General features: G+C 38.1%; 2 protein-coding genes across 6 annotated transcripts in view; one reads left to right on the top strand and one right to left on the bottom strand.

Moving 5' to 3' along the window:
* Positions 1–799: 799 nt before the first annotated feature.
* LACC1 (laccase domain multifunctional purine nucleosidase 1) lies at positions 800–11,220 on the bottom strand. 3 transcript variants are annotated; one of them, XM_090258326.1, is made up of 7 exons: positions 10,973–11,220; positions 9,303–9,921; positions 8,504–8,682; positions 7,573–7,738; positions 3,384–3,609; positions 2,115–2,275; positions 800–864 (listed from the first exon to the last, which is right to left on the bottom strand). In XM_090258326.1, the coding sequence occupies exons 2-6, from the start codon at positions 9,862–9,864 to the stop codon at positions 2,116–2,118; spliced, it is 1,293 nt and encodes a 430-aa protein (XP_090114452.1). In that variant the 5' UTR covers positions 9,865–9,921; positions 10,973–11,220; the 3' UTR covers positions 800–864; position 2,115. The 3 variants fall into 3 exon arrangements, with proteins under 3 accessions (XP_090114452.1, XP_090114453.1, XP_090114454.1); XM_090258327.1 differs by lacking the exon at positions 10,973–11,220 and adding an exon at positions 10,651–10,784; XM_090258328.1 differs by lacking the exon at positions 10,973–11,220 and adding an exon at positions 10,526–10,622.
* The window catches only part of CCDC122 (coiled-coil domain containing 122), a 50,789-nt gene continuing 39,832 nt past the window's right edge, over positions 10,809–21,765 (top strand). Inside the window, exons 1-3 of one of the 3 annotated variants that reach the window (XM_090258329.1) lie at positions 10,809–11,574; positions 14,141–14,225; positions 18,924–18,971. The gene's annotated coding sequence lies outside the window, so the exon portion shown is untranslated. Of the gene's footprint in view, positions 11,575–12,147; positions 12,636–14,140; positions 14,226–18,923; positions 18,972–21,765 lie in introns of those variants that run through there. The other 2 variants (XM_090258331.1, XM_090258330.1) reach the window with 2 other exon arrangements.

Raw genomic sequence — 21,765 nt, 5'->3', positions numbered from 1 at the left:
TTGCCTAAGACCATGGGAAAACACATATATAATTACATATTGTTTTTGTGATTAATCACTATGCTTTAATTATGTTCAATTTGTAACAATGAAAATACATCCTGCATATCAGATATTTACATTACGATTCATAACAGTAGCAAAATTACAGTTATGAAGTAGCAACGAAAATAATTTTATGGTTGGGTGTAACCACAACACGAGGAACTGTATTAAAGGGTCGCGGCATTAGGGGGGTTGAGAACCACTGCCCTAGAAGATGGTATAAATGTTAAGTTGCATGCTCTAGTTCATAGTGTTCCCTCAATTTGCTATGGTTGTTTTTCATTTGTAAAAAATGTGTACATCTTTCAGGCCCATGTGATCTGTCATTTTCTCTGTAATATCTTTTCTATATACCCTGCCATCTAGATAGTATTAATCCTTCTTTCTTCTGTACTCTTCCACTGGTAAAGTTCAATTTATGTGTTAGAAGTATTTCTCTCCTCCCCTGTATTAAACTCAAAGGGGAAAAGTCTTACTCATTTTGATTTCACCCAAGCTTCACAAAACGACCTATAAATAGAGGGTTCCCAATAAATACTGAGCTGAACAAACAGAGGTCCTGATTCATGTAACAAATAGAACATAGTTTAAAAATAATCCTCATCTATATAAAATGTATAAACCAGTTATTTTTTTTGTCAGTTATTGTAAGAATAAAATGAAGATCACTTAGCTTTGGATAATAATGAAAGTTTACTCTAAACATGAATTATCTATTGTAATCCTTTCAGTATTAAGTAAATCAAACAAGTTAATTTGTCTCTCGTAGTCAGTTTGGAAGGAGGCAGGAAATAGTTATGCAAAAATCCAGTCAAGTATCTGTAAAAATAAATAAAAATCAAATATGAGACCCTTTCTACTAGAATATCAAGGTAAGAATCATTTAGTCTGTTAGTCTTTTGTATGTTAAAAGGTTAAAGGCATATTGAAAACTAAAGAGAATATTAATTCAGTTAAAAGTAACCTTAAGGAAAATTAGATATATACTAAAAGGTCAGTGTTAAATCACTGTCATAAAATATTTTTACGTAACTCTAAAAAATCTCTAATAAATGATAATTTAATAAAATTGCACTTAATATTGCTTTATAGACTATAGATCAGGTGTCAGCAAACTATAGTCTGTAGGCCAAATTTGGCCCCTCACTTGTTTTTTGAAAAAGTTTTATCAAAACCTAGCCATACTCATTTGTTTCTGTTTTGTTCCTGTGTGCTTTTTGTTCTGCAAAGTTGAATAGTTGAGACAGAGATTGTATGCCTCACAAAGCCTAAAATATTTACTACCTGTCCCTTTAAAGAAAATTGGCCAACTCCTGCTATAAATAATCAGTTGGAAATCTAGTTGAAAACTAAGCCAGTCTGTGTATGTGAAGATTTCCTATTATTCTAGAATTTAGAATATTTATTCAAAGATTTCTTCTCAAAAACAAAAACAAAAGTTAAGAAAGGTATAAGAATGTATGACCCTGCAAGCTCTCTTCTGGGCACATACAACAGTATGTTCGTTACCAAAGGGGAAGGGGGTTAAGGGGAGAATGAAGTAAGGTAAAGAGTGTCAAATGCATGGTGACAGAAGGAGACCAGACTTTGGGTGATAAACATACAATGGAATATACATTCCATATATTATAATGTGAAAAACCTGAAACTTATATAATGTATTAACCATACTGCTCCAAGAAATTAATTTTTTTAAATGGATATTATGATAGGAAATGTAGAGATGTCAACTACATAAAAGATATAAAGGACATACATACAGAATATTTTTTAAAGAATAAATTATTTTATTTTAATACCTTTAACATATGCCTCCTGCCTAATTACTCTTCTTTAACTAGGAAAAGCAGTAGCTGGTCTTTATATTACAGTATGTCACTGAAAATTAACTTTTCTACCACTGTTGCTTCACTAAAAAGTAGAAATTTAATTCTTCCTATAGGAATAAAGGAGTAAAGTTAAATATAATTATTTTTTTAAATAAGGGGAAGGCATGATGGAAAGAGAAAGAAGGAGAGAGGGGAGAGGGAGAGGGACATTGGGGAGAGGGGAGAGAGAACCTACTGTACCTCATTCTCTAATTGATATGAAGCCAATCTGTGTACCAAAATTAAGGCCATCTCGGACATGGGAGAAGTACTTGTCAGGATGGCAGGATGTACAGAGGTTGAGATCTTGCCTCTGGTCCTGAATATTCTGTGGTAGAATTCCTCCCTGTTCTAGAAGAATCCTTAGGATAAAGATTTTTCAAAAGATAGCAAGTTTATTTTACCATCAGCCAAAGCAATATGAAATAAGTATGGATACTGGTGTGAAAGAATTTGTGGAAAGATATGCTTAGAACAATGCAAATTGTTATTCAGTTACAGAACACAGACTAGTTGGGAAATGGTAGATTTTATCACCATTTATCACCTATATGAACTATACAACCTTTCATATTATCCTGAAAACATGATCTGGATACAGAATTTTATAATCAAAATCAAGTACTTAGTTTAGAAGAAACTTTAAAGTTACCAGGGTATTTGTAGACAAGATTCATTTGATTAAGACAGAACATGCTTTTTAGTCATTTGATCCTCCATCTCCGTTCTCCAAATTTTCCCAGAAAATTTGCTTTTCCATAAAGACTTTATGATATACAATATGACTATAAATTAGTAACACTTATTCCACAAGTAACATTTAAGAATAAGTTTCAATCCTTTCTGCTAATGTGCTAAATGAGGCAGAATCTAAGCAAGGTTTTATGAGTGGAACAGATACATGATTCAAATCAGACATCAATTTTCCTTTGTTGAAAGGACAAATAATTTTTAACAGCTATTAAGAGCAAAACTTTTTAACTTCAAAACTGCAAGAGACCATAAAAACTTGAAAGTGACTATGTTTATATTATCTAAGATTTTTACTAAGAAATATATTCCTCTAGTTAAAGAATACCAGTAATTTTAAAATATCAGCTTCCTATTTTCTTATATTTAGGAGAATTTAGCTGAGGAATAGCTATGAAGTAAAGTACATGCCAACTTTTCTTTTTTTTTTTTTTTTTTCTGCCTCCACCCCAACCCACACTCCAACTTTTCTATATGAGGTTTAACCTTCACTTTTAAATCAATTAAAAATACCAGCTAGGAAAATGTCTATTATTAAAACTTAGATAAGAATGTATTTCATATTTAAAATGAGTTTTTGTGTACACATATATGTGTGTTATTTAAATATTTGCCACCTGAATTTTTCCTGGAGTTACTAGTTGTTCTCTAAATTAATTTTAATTTTAGAAGCAATAAGCAATAACCAAACTTGCAGTGCTGGAATGAAGTCACACATACCTGGTGGCTTTACGAATGTCAACATAGGGATCTGATGAGTCAAACAGCCGCACGCATTCAGGATCAATATTACGAAATGCCCTTGCTGATTCCCTTGGAAGAGTAAAACAGCAAGGTCCTACTGAAGGTCCCAGTACGACAATAATATCTTCCAAATTACAGCCATATTCTGTTATCATAGCATTCACAGTAGCCATAGCAATACCTAACAAAGTACCTTTCCAACCTGATAAACAGGGAGAAAGAGATATAAGGACAGTCAAAACACAAGAAAATTTCACTTAATTTTTATCTAAGTAATAAGTACAGTCAGTTTATATATTTTTCAAGTCCAGAAATAGTAAATGAACTATAAAATTAATTAAGCTAAATAATCAATTAATTAAAATACTAGTTTTTAAATGAGGTATACTATATATAGTACCTAATATAGAAGAGACATTTAATGCGGGAGGGGTGTCCCTTCGACTTCCTTTTAAGAATGTCCAGCCACTATGGAGAACAGTATGGAATTACCTCAAAAGATTAAAGATGGAACTGCCTTTTGAACCAGCGACTCCACTACTAGGATTATACCCGAAGAATCTTGAAACACCAATTCAAAAGAACTTATGCACTCCTATGTTCATTGCAGCACTGTTTACAATAGCTAAGTGCTGGAAACAACCTAAGTGCCCATCTGTAGATGAGTGGATCAAAAAACTGTGGTACATTTACACAATGGAATACTATGCAGCAGAAAGAAAGAAGGAACTCCTGCCATTTGCAACAACATGGATGGAACTAGAGAGAATTATGCTTAGTGAAATAAGCCAGGCAAAGAAAGAAAAATACCATATGATATCACCTAATACAGGAAACTAAAGAACAACACAAACAAAGGAACTAAATAGAACAAAGAACAGAATAGCAGTCAATAGGGGGGAGGGGAGAGGGAGAGAAGGGGGATAAGTAAGGGAAGGGATTAGTCCAAGAACCCATATAAAAGACTCATGGACATGGACAACGGGGAGGGATATGATGGCGGGAGAGGGGGTGGGTTGGGTGGGGGAGAGAAGTTACGGGAAAAGGGGACAACTGTAATTGAAAAACCAAAATAAAAAAAAAAAAAAAAAAAAAAGAATGTCCTATACTTTTAGTTTCCACTGGGATTATGCCTTCTTAGTCTTCTCTTTCTCTCTCTCCCCCTCACTTTTGCCCCAAATCTTCAAAAATTGTGGAAAAAACCATAAAATTTACCATTTAAAATTGTACACTTAGTAGTGTTAAGTATATTTTCATTGTTGTGCCACAAATCTCTACGACTTTTTCACCTTGCAAAATTGAAACTCTATGGGAGAAGGGGTGGGCGTGGTGAGGAAAAGTAATGGGGGAAAAAGTGGGACAGCTCTAATAAAAAAAAACAATAAAAAATATTGAAACTCTATCCAAAGTTTTCTTTTTATTTTTTTTCTATACAAGTTTTAAACAATAAATCTCCCTTTCCACCTTCCCCTTGTCCCTGGTAACCACCATTCTACTTTCTGCTTCTATGAATTTGACTACTCCAGTTACCTTATGTAAGTGGAATCATACAGTATTTTTCTTTTTGTGACTGACTTATTTCACTCAGCATAATGTCCTTAAGCTTCATTCATGTTGTAGCATGTGTCAGGATTTCCTTCTTTTTAAAAGTTGAATAATATTCCGTATTATGCATATACAGTAGTAGTCCCTCTCTGTATTGCGGTTCACTTATCGCAGACTCACTGTATCGCGGGATTTTTAAAAATATTATATTTAATTATTTATCGTGGATTTTTCGTTATATCGTGGGACTATGCGGTACTATATACATATGTTGTTAAAGTTACGTAGGTTTAAGAGTGTAGAATATGTTTAAGAACATAAGTCGTGTTTATAAAAATGTGGAAAAGGTTAATAAGGGACTGGGAATGGTTTATAAGTGTGTGGGAAGGGTTTATAAAGCCTTAAAATATATATAAATACTAAAATAAATGTAAGGTTCCTACTTCGTGGATTTTCACCTCTCGCAGGGGGAGTCTAGAACGTAATACCTGCAATAAGTGAGGAAATACTGTACCACACATTGCTTATCTTTTAATCCATCAATGGACACTTGACTTGCTTCAACATCTTGGCTACTGTGAATAATGCTACTATTAGCATGTGTGCAAGTATTTTATTGAGATCCTGTTTTCAATTACTTTGGATACATACTCAGAAGTGGAATTGCTGGATGATATGGTAATTCTACAGTATTTTAAAATTTCTGAAGGAACACCATACCATTTTCCATAGTAGCTGCACCATTTTACATTCCCACCAAAATGCATCAGGGTTCCATTTCCTCCACATCCTTACCAAAACTTCTCTTTTCTAAAAAATTGTATTTTATTGTTTATGTTATTACAGTTGTCCCAATGTTTCTCCCTTTGCCCCCCTCCATCCAGCCCCACCTCCACTCTTTCAAGCAATCCCCACACTGTTTTCCATGTCCATGGGTCATGCATATATGTTCTTTGGCTAATTCCTTCCTTAATAGGTGTGTGATGATAACTCATGTGGTTCTGATTTGTACTTTCCTAATTATTAGTGATGCTGAGCATCTTTGCACATGCTTGCTGGTCATTTGCATATTGTCTTTGGATAAATGTCTATTCAAGCACTTTACTTATTTTTAAACAGGTTATTTGGTTTTTGTTGTTGAGTTGTAGTTCTTTGTGTATTCTGTATATTAATCCCTTGTCAGAAATATGCATTGCAAATATTTTCTCCCATTCTGTGAGCTTTGATGAAGTTTTTAATTTTGATAAAATCGTTTAATTTTGCTGCATGTGCTTTTATTGCTATATCTAAAAAACCATTGCCTAATCCAAGATCACAAGAAGTTACACTTGTTTTCTTCTATGAGTTTATAGCTTTAGCTCTTACATTTACTTCTTTGATCCTTTTTAAAGTTAATTTTTATGTGATATAAGATAATGGTCCTCCATTCATTTTTTGCATGGAAATATCCTCTTTTCCCAGCATCATTTGTTAAAGAGATTGTCCATTCCTCATAGGTACCTGGTCAAAGATCATTTGACCATATATGCAAGGGCTTATTTCTGGGCTCTCTATTCTATGCTATTGGTCTATATATAACTGTTTTTATGCCACTTTCATAATGCTTTGGTTACTGTAGCTTTATAATAAGCTTTGAAATCAGAAAGTATGAGATGTCTAATTTTGGTTTTATTTTTTCAATAGTTTCATTTTGACTGCTTTATCTTTGATGATTTAAAACTTAATATTTCAAAACCTAAGAAGAAATAAATAACATTCCCTTTTTATATCTAGGAACTAAGATTCAACTTTTAAATAACTTTTGGCAATGTCAAATAGAAATCCTACCTGCTAGTTGTCTAATTCCATTACTTTAGCCTCTTTCTTATTTATCTATGGCCTAAAAAGCAAAGTTGTAATAGATTTACAAGTAGTAGGAAATCCAAAAGGTCATCCTTCATAGACACATAACACTGGATAAGCTAAAATAGTATTTTAAAATACCTCCAGAAAAACAAAAGTCCATAACCTTAATACATAATCTAAAAACCCTTCTTTGTTCTTAGCATATTAAACTAAATGCAATTTTCCAAACATTTCTCCCTTTTTCTTACCTCCATACCTTTACACATGCTGCTACACCTTAATAAACACCTTTCTGCGACATGCCTAACCTTTCTATTCCTCATTGCCTAGACTTCAAAGCTTCTCTGTATCAGTGCCACAACCTGGGGAGTCTTTGAAAAGCATGAAGGCTTTTTAAAGTTTTTAAAATCACAACAAATGTGAATTTCAAAAGCCAAGCAAACTGTCTGCAATGTAAGATGATCTTGCTCAAAATGTAACTACTAAGAAAGAGCCCTACTGAGAAACACTGGCACCTAGCCAACCCCTATAAATTCCTCAGGAATCAGCCTAGGGACCACTTTTTCTGGGGGGAATTCTACTCTGATTTGTATCATTTGACTTAGATACTCCTTTTACCTGCTTCTATAAAAACAGTATGCTGAACCTACCCCTACCTTTACATTTATCACCATGTAAAGTAATTAACTGTTTGTCATGCCTACCAGAAAGGAATCGTAATTTTTATTGTGCTACAAAATGGTAAAATCCTAAATGCTTAATTAAGTTTACTTACCAGAGTGAGCAACCCCACATGCTTTTTTGACAGGATCTGCAAAAACTATTGGTATACAGTCAGCACCAAGAGCTGCTATTGTGACTCCTCTCTGATCTGTGGTGATTCCATCATAAGAGTCAGGCTCCTTCCTTCCCATAATCCAGACGTCATTGGCATGATCAGTCTAATACCAAAAATGTGTAATAAAAATGTTTTGAAAGTAGGATTTCTCATAAGCTTTTCTCAGAGTAGTCATTTTGTATAAAATTATATAACCAGTTTAAGATTACTAGCATTCATTAAATATATCACTTCTATAGAAGATAAAATATTAGATTTACTTATTTAATTTTTGGTATTATAATCTATGCATATTTTATTCAAGAAAACAGAATTTAACATTTAAAAATTCAATACTGACAATCACAAACACCTCCTACTAGAAATGGGTAAGTCTCTATGTGAAGTACTTTCCACAATGAACTAATTCACTTAAAGAAAGTAATACTAAGTCAATGATATTTTTACTTTTACTGGACTTGAAAGTAAAGTTAGAATTCTGTAATAAACAAAGCACTATCTCATCATTGTACCCTAAGCTCCTCCTGGTGTTAACTTATAAAATAATGGCCTTTCTTTTCCACAATTCAGGAATGTTCCTTCTAAGTCAAAAAGGGCAGTGGCACTATACTCTCTCGAGAGTTAACTGTACTTTTAGATGTGAGGAGCTTCAGGTGAACATATATATATATATATATATATATATATATATATATAGTATTTTTAAGCTATGGTATTATACAGGTCAGAGAAAAACAACTATAAGCATTACCCTAAAATTTTAGGTAAAACATCAGATGAAAAGTTAAATAGCTTGATTAAGGTCTATTACTTATTAACAGAGTCAAGAATATACTTCAGAGCTTCCAAAATATGAAACATATTTTACCTTTATTCGGTAAAATTTCTTCACATTAAATCCTGCAGCACACCCCAACCTCTGCAGATTTTCTTGAACAACTACCTTAGGATCTCTCCGTTTGGAACTACTGAAGAGATTTAATGAGCTGAGAGTTGGTATGTAAGATATCCCACCTGTTCTTGTAGTAAATCCATGTATGAAAATATCTGTTGAAGGTAAGTAGTGAAGATTTAAAATATGCTATACAAAACAATATGAAAAGCATTATAAACCCTATCTCTTGGTAAGACTTTACTTGATTACTTCAACCTGTATTTATCTGGCAGCTAACTTCTATAGCACTTTGCACACATTGCTTTGTTTTACCTTCCCCATGGAGTTCTGCTTTTCAAAGAGTATCTTCTGTTCCATTCCTCTTTGTTATTCCCAATAGCATATAGCTCACAGTAAATATCATTTATCAAGAAGATTGTTTTATATTTCACTCTTCTGTAATGATGCCAATGAGTTAAGGCTTCAGAATTGCTAAACAGGAAATGTTTAGGGTTATAAATCTCATTTTAAAGGAAGTCTGGGGATTTGTCTTAAAGCTAAATTTGCATAAACAAATTTATTTATGTAGGGGGATTTGAGGGACTATCCCTTGATATCCCTTGACATCCCCAACATGACAAGACAGCCCATGACATTCCCATGTTGTAACTGATGCTAATGAGCACATAAGCCCACACAGTCGACAAAAGAAGGAAATAAAAAGTGAACAACTTCTAAAGAATGACTGTTTTTTCACAGGAATGATGAAAACAACAGATAGTGTGTGATATACCTGAAATCAAAGGAGAAGTGATAATGGTTAATTCTCCTTTCAGTGCTGGCAGACTTCTCAAATATGTTTCTATTTCATTCTGTATTGCTTCTAGTTCTTGAGCTGTGATGATGTTTACCTCAGTGGCCTGTTTCAAGAGCCCTCCCTTCAAAGGTACCTCTAAATCTTCAAACTCAAAATTGTAAACATCAGTGAAGAGTTGATCAATGAAAGCCTTCATTAATGTCTTCCTGTGCATGGGTACAATTACCTTAATGCTGCTCAGATTTTTTTCATCAAATTTTTGTTTAATGGTATACAAAGAGGCAGCCATACTGGGATCGCTAACAATCTCAAATTCCCTCAGGAGAGTTGATAATCCATTGCTTGTTTCTAATTCATAATTATCACAGTCACTGTTCCTTTCACAGTTGATGTTACTGCAACACATTATGCAAAGGAACTTGGCCTTGGCAGCATGGTGGTATCGAACAACATTCAATGTCTTCAGTAACGTCTGATGATCGTTTTTCTGAGAGTTCAATTTCAGACCAAAGAGATCAATCAACACTGCTTCTGCCATCCTTCAGTAACTCTACAAAGCGCTTCAAAGAAGGCTTTTGTGCCCCCTCCAAATCACCTGTAAAAATATTAGCATAAATAAGAATGCAAAATTATACTGATCTTCTTATAGAAATTTGTGGCTGGGGTAAAAAAAAGTTGCATTGATCTAAATATGTAAGCAAAATTGTAACTCCAGACCCCTCTCAGAAAAGCTAGTTCACTCATAGGAGAATCATGACAATTGAAGCAAAGCCTTCTGCTAATTTATTTTCTGAAAATATATGTACATCTTTCCAGCAAAACAACAGTTCATCTGTTTTCATTTTGTTTTCTGTTTTCATATGGGGAATTTTCAATAGGGAATTACATGTAGATTAGACAAAGTCCTCTTTTTCAATTACATGGTATCAATTTAGGTGATATGCCATTAATCCTGACATGACTGGCATGTTAGGTCACATTCCGTCATAAGAAATTCAGAGCCTTAAATTCAATACGTGAAACAGAGCTGCACTTCAAAATAGTGTTTTTAAGAGACAGAAGCTGAGATGACCTATACATTTGTCTCCAGGCTTGACACAATACTCCGGGTCTGGCAATTACCCCAAAGAGATCGCGATTTGCACGAGACGTGCCTCCTGCCCGCTTTCCTACTCCTTCCCTTCTCGAGAATTTCTCACCTCCTGCCGTCTCCCACCAGGCAGTCCCTCTGCCTTCGGTGACTCGCTTCCGGGACCCGAGGCTTTCCCAGGTCACCACCCCCAACCTCCACTTCCTACCGTACAGGACTCCCGCTCGAGTTCACCTCGCCAGTTTTGAGAATCATTAGGAGAGGTGAGGGGGTGGTGGTGGCCGTGAAGCTCCACAAAGCGCGTCTGTCACGCCTCGTCCCCCGTGCTGGGCTCAGTTAGGAGCCATCTCCACTTGCCCCGGCACATCCCGGACTCCGCCCCGCCCCTTAGGGACTTTCCGATGGTCCCACGCACAGCTCCGGGAGCACCCGTGTCCTCGCCTTCCAGCGCCCCGCATTCGCCTGCGGACTCAATCCGAGGCCAACTGTTAGGGTTCGCCCCAGCCCCACCCCATCCGTGAGCCCCGGCAAAACCGAGAAGCTGCGAGTCTGTCACCTGGAGTTCGTAGCCCGGCCCCTGCACCTCTGTGGGCCGCAGAGACGCCCGCCCATCTCGCCCACCTCAGCGCCGAGACGGGTCCCCGCCTGCCTGGCTAGGGCCCCCCAGTCTGCAGACGGCCTTGCAAGGGGTTAGGGCAGCAGGGCCTCGGGGCCTCGGGTGCACACCGGACGGGCGCGGCGGCCCAACCCCAGCGCGCGGGGCAATCCTAGGAGGAGCCGAGCGGCGCCCCCGCGGCTGCTTCTGCACTTCCGGGTCAGGCCGGCCCTTCAAGCCCGTTCCTTGTGGCCCAGGGGAGGGAAGAGGAACAGGAACCAGAGCCCAGAAGGGCGCTGTGCCGGAGCCAGACAGTCGGGGGGCACAGGTCTGGGCCGCCCGGGCGGCAGGCAGGGCCGGGAGGGGCACGAGCGGCGGAGCGACCCCCGGCACCCGGCGCGGGCTCCCCTCTGCGCCGGGAAGCCGTCCCCCCACATCTGCTCTTCCCTCCAGTGGAGAAGGTTCGCTGTCTCAGCAGTGCGGTCGGAACCCTTGGTGAGGTCACCAGAGGCCACGCCTGAAAACCGCATTGCTTTAGCGCCTGGCAGTTTGTTACGTCCAAGGTTCATTATTTTTCTCTTTGTTTTTATTTCCAGAAACGAGTTGGTCGAACCTTTCTTTGCTTTTTTCCTGATTCTGCCTGTCTTGCTGACTGTACCAACACCGCACAGCTCCCTCATTGTTTTGACAGACGTCCTGTACGCCCCTTCAAAAATATATGCCACTAGTAGAAAATTAAAAGTCGCAGTAAAATTGTGATAAAGGTGCAAATTACAGTCCTTTGTCAGCTCTCAAAGAGTATAACTCATTTATTTAAAAAAATTAAACATGTGAAAGACTGATGCTATGGTAAAGGGAGAATATATTCCACCTTCAGCGGGTAGAAGAAAGGATATTTTCAGTGAAACTGGTCATGATAGCAGGAAGAGGTCCCTTTTATTTTATAGTTGCACAGATGGTAAGGGCTGAAGAACCTTTAACTTAAAGAGAAAGAATCTTGGCTACCTGGGAATTTAGAACAGCCCTTGGAGTGGGTGAGAGCTTCTGTTCTATTTGATTAGAGAATGGGATCACCAGCTCAGAATAGGAACCTACTGTTCAGTGTTCCTGGAAGATAGTTTTTGGGTTTTTTTTTTTTTTTTTTTTGGTCAAAATTTGCCTTTTTATTATTTATCTGGACATTTGTTAAGATCCCTGAGTGGTAGATGGTATACCTGAACTAAAGGTGTACTCTTTGCCCTCAGCTTGTGTTAAGTATCACCTTAAGGAAAATACAGATCTTTTAGTTAGAGGAGCCAGTTTAACACATTTTAATAGACAATGGTGGGAATTCATTTTCTTTCCTGTTATAGTAGTGGCAGTAAAAATTTAAAAAGAAATATTTCAGTGTAGGGAAGCTGTCAGGAAAGAGAGAGTTTGTCATTTATATTATTTACATACAATTTTCTTTCACACTCTGGTCCTAACACTCACCTCCTAACACATTCTTACCTCATCTCCATACACACAATTACAGTGGTTCTCTGCACTTCAGAATGACAAATAGAACTTTTGAAAAAAAATAGATCCAGAGACTCCACCCCAGACAGACATTTGGAACAGAATCTCTGGGAGTCAAGTCTAGGTATGTTTTACTTTATTTTGTTTTCATCTCTACAGACAAGTCAAATACACATTTAGGTTTGGAAAATCAAGTTCCCTATTCTCAAGCCACACAAACTCAAAGCTGTTCCTTGGGAGGGCCACATGATTTCATTCTTTACATATGCTATTTCTTCCATTTAGACCAACCTTATCTTTATATACTTATTTAACTGTTTCTTGTTCAAGGCTCTTCAAGCTCAAACATAACCTTCCTTGAATTCCCATCTCCTCACCAAGTACAATTAATTGCTTCATTTTTAGCATTTGTTCATGGAAGAAGCCCTTTCATAGATGCTACCTGAACCCATAACCAAGCAATAAATTTTTGAAAAATTGATTAACCATTGAAATGTTATAAGGCTAAACTTGCTGGTATATAAATTATATCTAAATACATCTGTTAAAAAGAAAAGTCACTTAAACCAGAGAGTCATGAAAAAGTATAACTTAAATACCTTGAGTATCTTGTTTTTACTTAAATGTTTTTTTCATTTGCCACTAGATGAATAAGTCCAAGGCCTTTTCTTTGCACATGGCCTGCTATTAAGAGTTCTATATTGTATCTCTTACATAAACTGTGTCTAAACCATCAGTTAAGCTATCGAAGATTTTGTTCCTTTAAGAGGTACTAGAAGCAGGATGACATGTGACGGGTTAAGGATGCATATTTGTTTTTCTCTGGTTGGTCTCAAGGTGGAAGTGGGGACAAAACTTAGGGCAGTTGTTAGTTATTAATCAAGCACTGGCCACTTTGGGCCAATTGTTACAGGGTTTATTGTTTGGTCTCCTCAATTGTTATTAGAGATAGTGGTCTAATGTCCTAAAAGTCTGACAGATTAACAGAATGGCTTCCTGATTTGGTTACTGTAGATAATATGTGGGTGGGTGGTGGTTTCTTGGGTTGTTTCAGGTTGTGGGTCAGAGTTCTATTTTTAGACATGGTCTGATCTCCGCTTATTTAGTCTCTCACTTGTCATTGAAAATAGAGCCCATTCTAAATCCAGAATAATCTCATTTTGAGATTCTTACCTTAATCTGCAAAGACCCTTTCCAAATAAGGTCACATTCACAAGTTTTGGGGATTAGGACATGGACATATTTTGGGGGGTGGGTCACCCATAACCCCATTACAAGATCCTCTTATTTTAGAGTCATGCTCACTTATTTATAGAGTTAAAAAAAAAGACCTTTTCCCTTACTGTCCTGAATGAGAAAAGGAGATAGGTTATGATTACATTTCACCAAAGTCCTATATTTTTTCAGACAGTTGCCTGAATGTCTCTTAAAACTTGGATTCAAATACATACCAATCCTTCTATATATACATCCCCAAATGAGATGGTTTGGTAATCTAGTATTATGTGTACATTTAGAGAAATCTTACCTTTAGTAGAAAGCTATAGGCAACATGGGTAATGTATAAATATTGTATATGATAAGAAGTTAAGGAATATTACAAATTCTCTGGTTTCTTTCTGTCTTTAGCATTCTGACACTTGAGTCTCATTTATAAGCCAAAGAAGAGAATAATCTGTAGTTTCAGCAGATTTAAGACATTGATATATAACAGGTATGCAATTTTTAAATTAATTACTTAACTCCTTTTGGGTGACTTTGATGGTGCTATAACTTAATGAAAACATTAGTTGAAAAGACTTAATTTTTTTTTTTACCTGATGTATTATTATTAATCATTTGTGCCTTATGTCACATTTTCCCCATTATGCTTCTTGAATTTATTTGTTGAAATTGAACCACCCACATCAGATTTTATCATGCTTATTATAAATATAGACCGTAATAATAAATTCCCTTGATACCAGAAAAAGTTATTTTTAAAAAATATATTTTAAGCCCTGGTTGCTACGGCTCAGTGGATTGAGCGTCGGCCTGTGAGCCAAGTGTTGCTGGTCGATTCCCAGTCAGCGCACACGACTAGGTTGCACATCAGGTCCCAGTTGGGAGTGCGAGTGAGAGGCAACCACACAGTGATGTTTCTCTCCCTCTCTTTCTCCTTTCCTTTCTCTCTAAAAATAAATAAATAAATAAACAAAATAAATAAATAAATAAATAATTTAAAAATATATATATACATTTAATTGATTATGCTGTTACAATAGTTCCATTTTTTTTCCCCTTTGCTCCCCTCTGCCCAGTAACCCGCTTCCCTCCAGCAATCCCACCCCCCTTAGTTCATGTCCATGGGTCGTGCATATAAGTTCTTTGGCTTCACCCTTTCCTATATTATTCTTAACTCCCCCCTGTCTATTTTGTACCAACCGATTATGCTTCTTAGTCCCTGCACCATTTCCCCATTTCTCCCCCTTCCCCCTCCCAGCTGATAACCCTCCAAATGACCCCCATACCTATGATTCTGTTCCTATTCTGGTTTGTTTAGTTGGATTTTGTTTTTATTTTTTACATTCAGTTGTTGATAGTTGTGAGTTTGTTGTCATTTTAGTGTTCACAGTTTTGATCTTTTTCTTAAGTAAGTCCCTTTGACATTTCATATAATAATGGCTTGGTGGTGATGAAATTCTTTAGCTTCACCTTGTCTGCCCTTCCATTCCAAGTGATAGCTTTGCTGGAAAGAGTAATCTTGGTTGTAGGTTGCTTTTCATCACATTGAATACTGCTTGCCAGGCCCTTCCGGACTGCAAAGTGTCCTCTGAGAAATCAGCTGATAGTCCTTTAGGCACCCCCCTGTAGACAACTCTCCACCTCTCTTTTGTTGCCCCCAGGACTCTGTCTTTATCTTTCACCTTTGGCATCTCAGTCATGATGCATCCTGGTGTGATCCCCTCTGGGTCCAGCTCACCTGGCACCCTCCGTGCTTTCTGGACCTGTATGTCCATCTCCTTCACAAAATTTGGGAAGTTTCCCTCATTTTTAAAATTCTTGCTTCCTCATTCTGCACTGGTTGACTGTTTCTTTCTTCCTTATGTTCCAAATCATTGATTTGAACCCCAGTTTCCTTCCCGTCACCATTGGTTTTGTGTGAATTTTCCTTCATTTCACTTAGCATAGCCTTCACTTTTTCTCTTATGCATTTGCCATACTCAAGCATATCTGTCAAGCCCTGTGAGCATCTTTATCACCAGTGTTTTAAATTCTGTGTCTGTTAGGTTGTCTATCTCCTCATCTGTTAGGTTGGCTATCTCCTCATTGCTTAGTTCTCCCACTGGAACCTTGATCCGTTTCCCCTTTTGGGCCGTACTTCTCTGTCTCGTCATTCTGACAGGCTCCTGTGTTTGTTAGCCTCCACATCCCAGGTAAAGCTGTCATTCCTGTTAACATTGTAAGGGGCGGAACCTTAGGGATTCATCAGTACAGGGTGACCTGTTTCACCATGTTGTGGCACTGTATGTGGGGGAGGGGTCTGAAAGGGAACAATGCTGCCTGCCCAGCACTTGTCCCTTTTTTTCAGGCACCTCTTCCACTTCTGCACCGGACTGGTGCCCCTCTAGCTGCTGCCCTGACCATCGTTCCCAGAGTGGGTGGGTCTGCTGATGTTCTAGGACCATGGGGGCCCTTTAAACAAGTGGACTCTGCTGAGAGACCAGCAGTTTCTGCCTCCACTCCAACCCCTCACTGGTCTGCACAGTCAGAATCAATGAGGCTTGATTTTCCCCAGTGCTGGGACCATGAGCTGCATGGTCTGGTCAGGATCTGGGAATGTTCCACAGGTGTTCCTCCTGACTTTTTAAAATATGTGACTGCGACCTCCGCCAGCCTGCTGCTGCTGCTGTTGATGCCGTCACCACACCACATCCTATCTACCCCAGCTCCGCCCCTCCTACCTGTCTGGATGAGTATTTCTTCTTTATATCTTTGTTTGCTGGACTTCCATGCAGTTTGATTTTCTGGAACTTCTGGTTGTTTCTAGTTTCGAGTAGTTGTATTCCTTCTTAGTTATGGAGGGAGATGTAGCATGTCTGTCTACACCTGCATCTTGACCAGAAGTCCCATCAGAAAAAGTTTTTATCTCATCTTTCCCCAGGTTAATTTTTTAGCTTACCCAATCGAATGTCAGCTTTAATATTAAACTTCCCTTTCCACTTAGAAAACAGAACAAAAACAATTTTATACTTATGTGAAAATTGTCTACATGAGTTTCCTGACCTTGTTTTTAAATGAAATATCTGCTCCAAAGAGGGTAGGATGAAATTATGAACTTAACTACTTAAACTACCTGGTAGGTTCACACACCAGCTTTTTCCATTCAAAATGGAAAATGGTGCTTATGTGACATGGTGCACACATACAGTTGCCCCCTCTTAATTTTTCTAAGCCAAAAGCTCTAAAAAGCATCAGTGGAGTTTGACAGACTTGCTTTATTTTGCTCATTAACTTGGAGATAGGTACCAGATAATGAATTCCCAAAAGCTAGATTCATGGCATTTTAGAAATCTCCCAAGGGCCAAGTACAGGGCTTGTCTCTGGGATTTAAATGAGATCATGCACAAATCATGTTTATCATAGTGCTTTATTACACATTACCTAGGAAATAGTAATTTGGATCCTAATTGCTTCAAATGCCATTCTTCCAACTTGTTTGATATGTGACCTTTGGCATATTTCCTACTTTCTCCAAGTCATAGTTTTCTCATCTACAAAATATAGGTAAAAATAAAATCTAGCTTATAGAATTGCTGTGAAGGGATAAAAAGATAATCCACATAAACACACTTAAAAAAGTGCTGGTTACTTAGTACCCAATAAATGTTACTATAGTTAATATAGAAGAATGGTGGTTTATTATAGTATTTCCATTGCATTGTTTTCTGTAAAGTTTTTTTAGTTGAAAGTGTTTTTTTAAAGATTTTATTTATATATTTTTAGAATGAGGGGAAGGGAGGGAGAAAGGGAGGGAAAGAAAAATCAATGTGTAGTTGCCTCTTGCACACCCCCAAATGGGGACCTGGCCTGCAACCCAGGCATGTGGTCTAACTGGGAATCAAAGCAGCGACTCTTTAGTTCGCAGGCCAGTGCTCAATCCACTGAGCTACACCAGCCAGGGCGAAAAGTGTTTGTTTGTTTTTTAACAATCTTGTTTTATATTTAATATTTGGATATTTACTGTCAAATACTTTAGGTATTGTAGGTTTGCCTGTTTGTTTTAGAATCAGTCATTTACCATATTTTTTGCACAATAAGACACACCTGACCATAAGACACATCTAGGTTTAGAGGAGGAAAACAAGAAAAAAAATCTAAACCAAATAGTGTACTAAAATATTTAATAAAATATAACAATAATATTTCAACCATGTAAAGTGAACAGCAGTCAACAGTAGTATTAAGGACCATCATCACTGTCATTAACAAATGAGGAGAGACTTTAAGGTTCAAGTACTCTTCTAGTTTTCTGGGAACCCCAAGAACTCATCGTTAGTGTCAGAATTTATGAAGCTTAGTTGCTCATAATCACTGATATCACTTTCTTTGCTATCTTCATACTGATCAAATGCCCTGAGATTCAGCAGTAAAGTGGGACATTTAAGCATCCCCAGGGGTTTTGTGTGGGCCCACCGCTTCACCTTCTAACAGCTGTAACCACCACTGACAGGTCAGGTAATACACACAACGGTCTGTGACGCAATATTTGCTCCATAGGATGCACAGACGTTTTATCCCCACTTTTGGGGGCAGGGGGGAAGGTGCTTCTTATGGAGCGAAAAATACAGTAATTCATTGTTATGTTCCCCATTATGCCTTGCATATAATATGTATCCACATATGTGGTTTGAATGAAAGAGTAATTGATAACATCTAGTTAGTCTCTAAACTCTTGTTTTAATTGTTTTATACAATTTTAATGAATTATCAGATGGCAGTAGTTTGTTTTCGTTTTCATGTTTTGTCTATAATAGAAATACAGGAAAAAAAACAAACCTAAAACTTTCCCAATTTTAAAGTAGATATTTTTTCATGAATAGTTGTTTTAAATAAATATCATCCAGGAGTTCTTCAATTTATGTTGTTTTAGAAATATAGTCCAAGAAGGACCAGCTACTATTTTTATTGTACAAATCTAAATTTCTTCCTTAAGTTTACTTATCAAATACTTTAGAGAACACAACAATAAGTAAGACTTTGTATTTGCCTTTCTGGAACTTACAGTCTAATAGAGAAATATAGTATAAAATAATGAAGAATAAAAATGTGTTGAGTGGCAGGACTTTTCTAAATGCTTTACATGTATTATTTCATTTAGTACTCACAATAATACTAAAAAGGCAAGTACCCCTGTTGTTCCCATTTACAGATAAGGAACCTGAGGTCTGGGCTGTAAAGAATTTAACCTAATAAACTGGTAAGTGGCACAACCTAGATTCAAGACTAAGCTCTATCTTATTCTGGGAACTCTCCTGTTATAAACCACAATATAATAAAGACATAGAAACAATTATATGAGAGAGAAAGAGAGAGAGAGAGAGAGGACGAGAGCGAAAGGAAGAAATAGCACATCTACCCAGCAAAATCAAGAAAGACATCTTAAAGAAAATGCCATCTAAGAGAGTTATAAGACTGGTTGTAGTGTTGACATGATCATAACAGGCTTTTAGGAGCATTATCAGTAGAACTGAATTGGAGCAGAGCTGGAGTACAATTAGATACCTGTTATGTGCCAGGCACTGTTCTAGGTCTCTGCCCTCCTGGAGCATATATTTGTAAAAGAAGGTAGAAAAGACATAAATGTATAAGGACATCCGGCCAAGATGGAGGTGTAGACAGACATGCTGCGTCTCCCTCCACAACTAAGAAGGATTACAACTACCTCAAAACTAGAAACAACCATAAGTTCCAGAAAAATCAAAGTACATGGAAGTCTAGCAAACAAGGATATAAAGAAGAAATACTCATCCAGACAGGTAGGAGGGACGGATCCTGGCTGGAGAGGATACAGTGTGGTGGTGGCAGCAGTGGCAACAGTAGCAGGCTGGCAGAAAATGCCATTACACATTTTAAAAAGTCAGTAGGGACACCTGGGGAGCATTCCCAGCTCCTTAACAGAGCAGCTCACTGTCCCAGCTCCGGGGAAAATCAAGCCTCATTGCTTTTGACTATGCAAACCAGTGAGGGTTGAGACAGAGGCAGAAACTGCCGGTCTCTCAGCAGAGTCGGTTTGTTTAAAGGGTCCTAGAACATCCACAGACACACCACTCTGGGAAAAACATCCAGGACAAAAGCTAGAGGGGCACCAGTCTGCTGTGGAAGTGGGAGAAGTTCTTGGAAAAGGGGCAAGTGCTGGACAAGTGGCATTGTTCCCTCTCAGACCCCTCCCCCGCATACAGCGCCACAACGTGGTCAAACAGGTCACCCATTACTGACGAATCCTAAGGCTCTGCCCCTTACAATGTAGTAGGAGTGACAGCTCTCCCTGGAACATGGAAGCAAACAAACACAGGAGACTTCTGGCCAAGATGGGGGCCTAGACTGACACGCTTTGTTTCCCTCCACAACTAAGAAGGAATACAACTACTGCAAAACCAGCAATAATGAGAAGTTCCAGAAAATAAATGGAAGTTCAGCATATGAACTAATAAAGAAGTGCTGCTCATCAGGACAGGTAGGAGGGGTAAAGCCAGGGAAGAGAGGTCAAGCTGTGCTGTCCGCGGCAGCAGCAGTGATGGCAGCAGGACAGCGGTAAGCACAGACATCCATATTTAGGGGGAGGCAAGAAGCACCTGGGGAGCACCCCCGGCTGCAGATCAGACCCGTCAGCTTGTAATTCCAAAGCTGGAGAAGGCTGACCCCCATTGCCTTGGACTGTGAGGTCCAGTGAGGGTGGGGACAGAGGAGGAGGCTCCCAGTCTCTCAGCGGAGATTGAACAGCAGTAATCCATCTTGGACCCCCAACCTCACAGAAAATGCCACAGCATAGTGAGAAGGGTCATCCGGTTGTGACGAGTGCTCCACCCCCTATAGCATAGAAGGTGTGGCAGCCCCACCCAGGAACAAAGGTAAACACAAAACTGTCAGGATGGCACAGATCATGCTAGAGATCCTGGTGACGCAGCTGACCAGACAGCAAATATCTAATGGTTCAGCAGATAGAAAATCTTTCTGAGGCACAGTTCAGAGCTTTGCTTATAGAAGTGCTTACAGACCTAACAGCAGATCTTAAAGACAGGGAAGGAATGAAGGCTAGTCCTGCTGAAATGAACAAAAACACATACAAAACTAGTGGCAAGAGCAAGAAAACCAGGGATCAAATCAACAAATCGGAACATAGGGAAGGAACAAACAGTCAACCAGTGCAGAAAGAGGAAACAAAAAGTGAGGAAAATGAGGAGAGGCTCAGAAACTTATCAGACAGTTATAATCAGGCCAACATCTGAATCATAGGGTTGCCCGAAGATAAAGAAGAAGAACTAGAAATCAAAAAATTAAGTGAAAAAAGAATGAAGCGGAACTTCCCTAACTTGGGGAAGGAAATAGGTTTACAGGTCTAGGAAGCACAGACAGTTCCAAAACAACTGAAGTCAGGGAGAACTACACCAAGACAAATTATAATCAAAATGTCAAAAATTAAAGATAAAGAGAGAATCTTAAAAGCAGCAAGAAAGAAGAAGAGAATTACATACAAAGGGGTTCCAATAAGACTGTCAGCTGATTTCTCAAAAGAAACTCTGCAGGCAAGAAGGGACTGGTAAGAAATATTCAAAGTAATGAAAAGCAAAAACCTACAACCGCAATTACTCTATCCAGTGAAGTTGTCATTCAGAATTGAAGGGCAGAGAAAATGCTTTCAGGACAAAGTAAAACTGAAGGAGTTCATCAGATCCAAACCACTGTTATATGAAATGTTAAAGGGACTTGTTTAAGGGAAAGAGGATCAAAACTATGAACATTAAAATGAAAACTGTATTGCAACAACCAACAATAGAAGCTAGGGAACTGAAACAAAGGCAAACTAAGTAGGCAATGAGAGTGTGAAAAGAATTATAGATATGGGGAACATTATGGGGGAAGGTCAGCAGGGAGGAGGAAGTGGTGAAATGGAGGGAGATGGTACAGGAATTAAGAAGCATAGTAGGAGGGAGTGGAGTATATAGGAAGATGTTGAGGAGAACTATATGCACAAGCAATGGGCATGGACTGGG

This window comes from Furipterus horrens, unplaced genomic scaffold (assembly GCF_987537825.1).
Source record: "Furipterus horrens unplaced genomic scaffold, mFurHor1.1.pri manual_scaffold_12, whole genome shotgun sequence".
NCBI lineage: Eukaryota > Metazoa > Chordata > Mammalia > Chiroptera > Furipteridae > Furipterus > Furipterus horrens.
The sequence above is the reverse complement of the archived record's forward strand: the minus strand, read 5'-3'. Positions and strand labels throughout refer to the sequence as shown.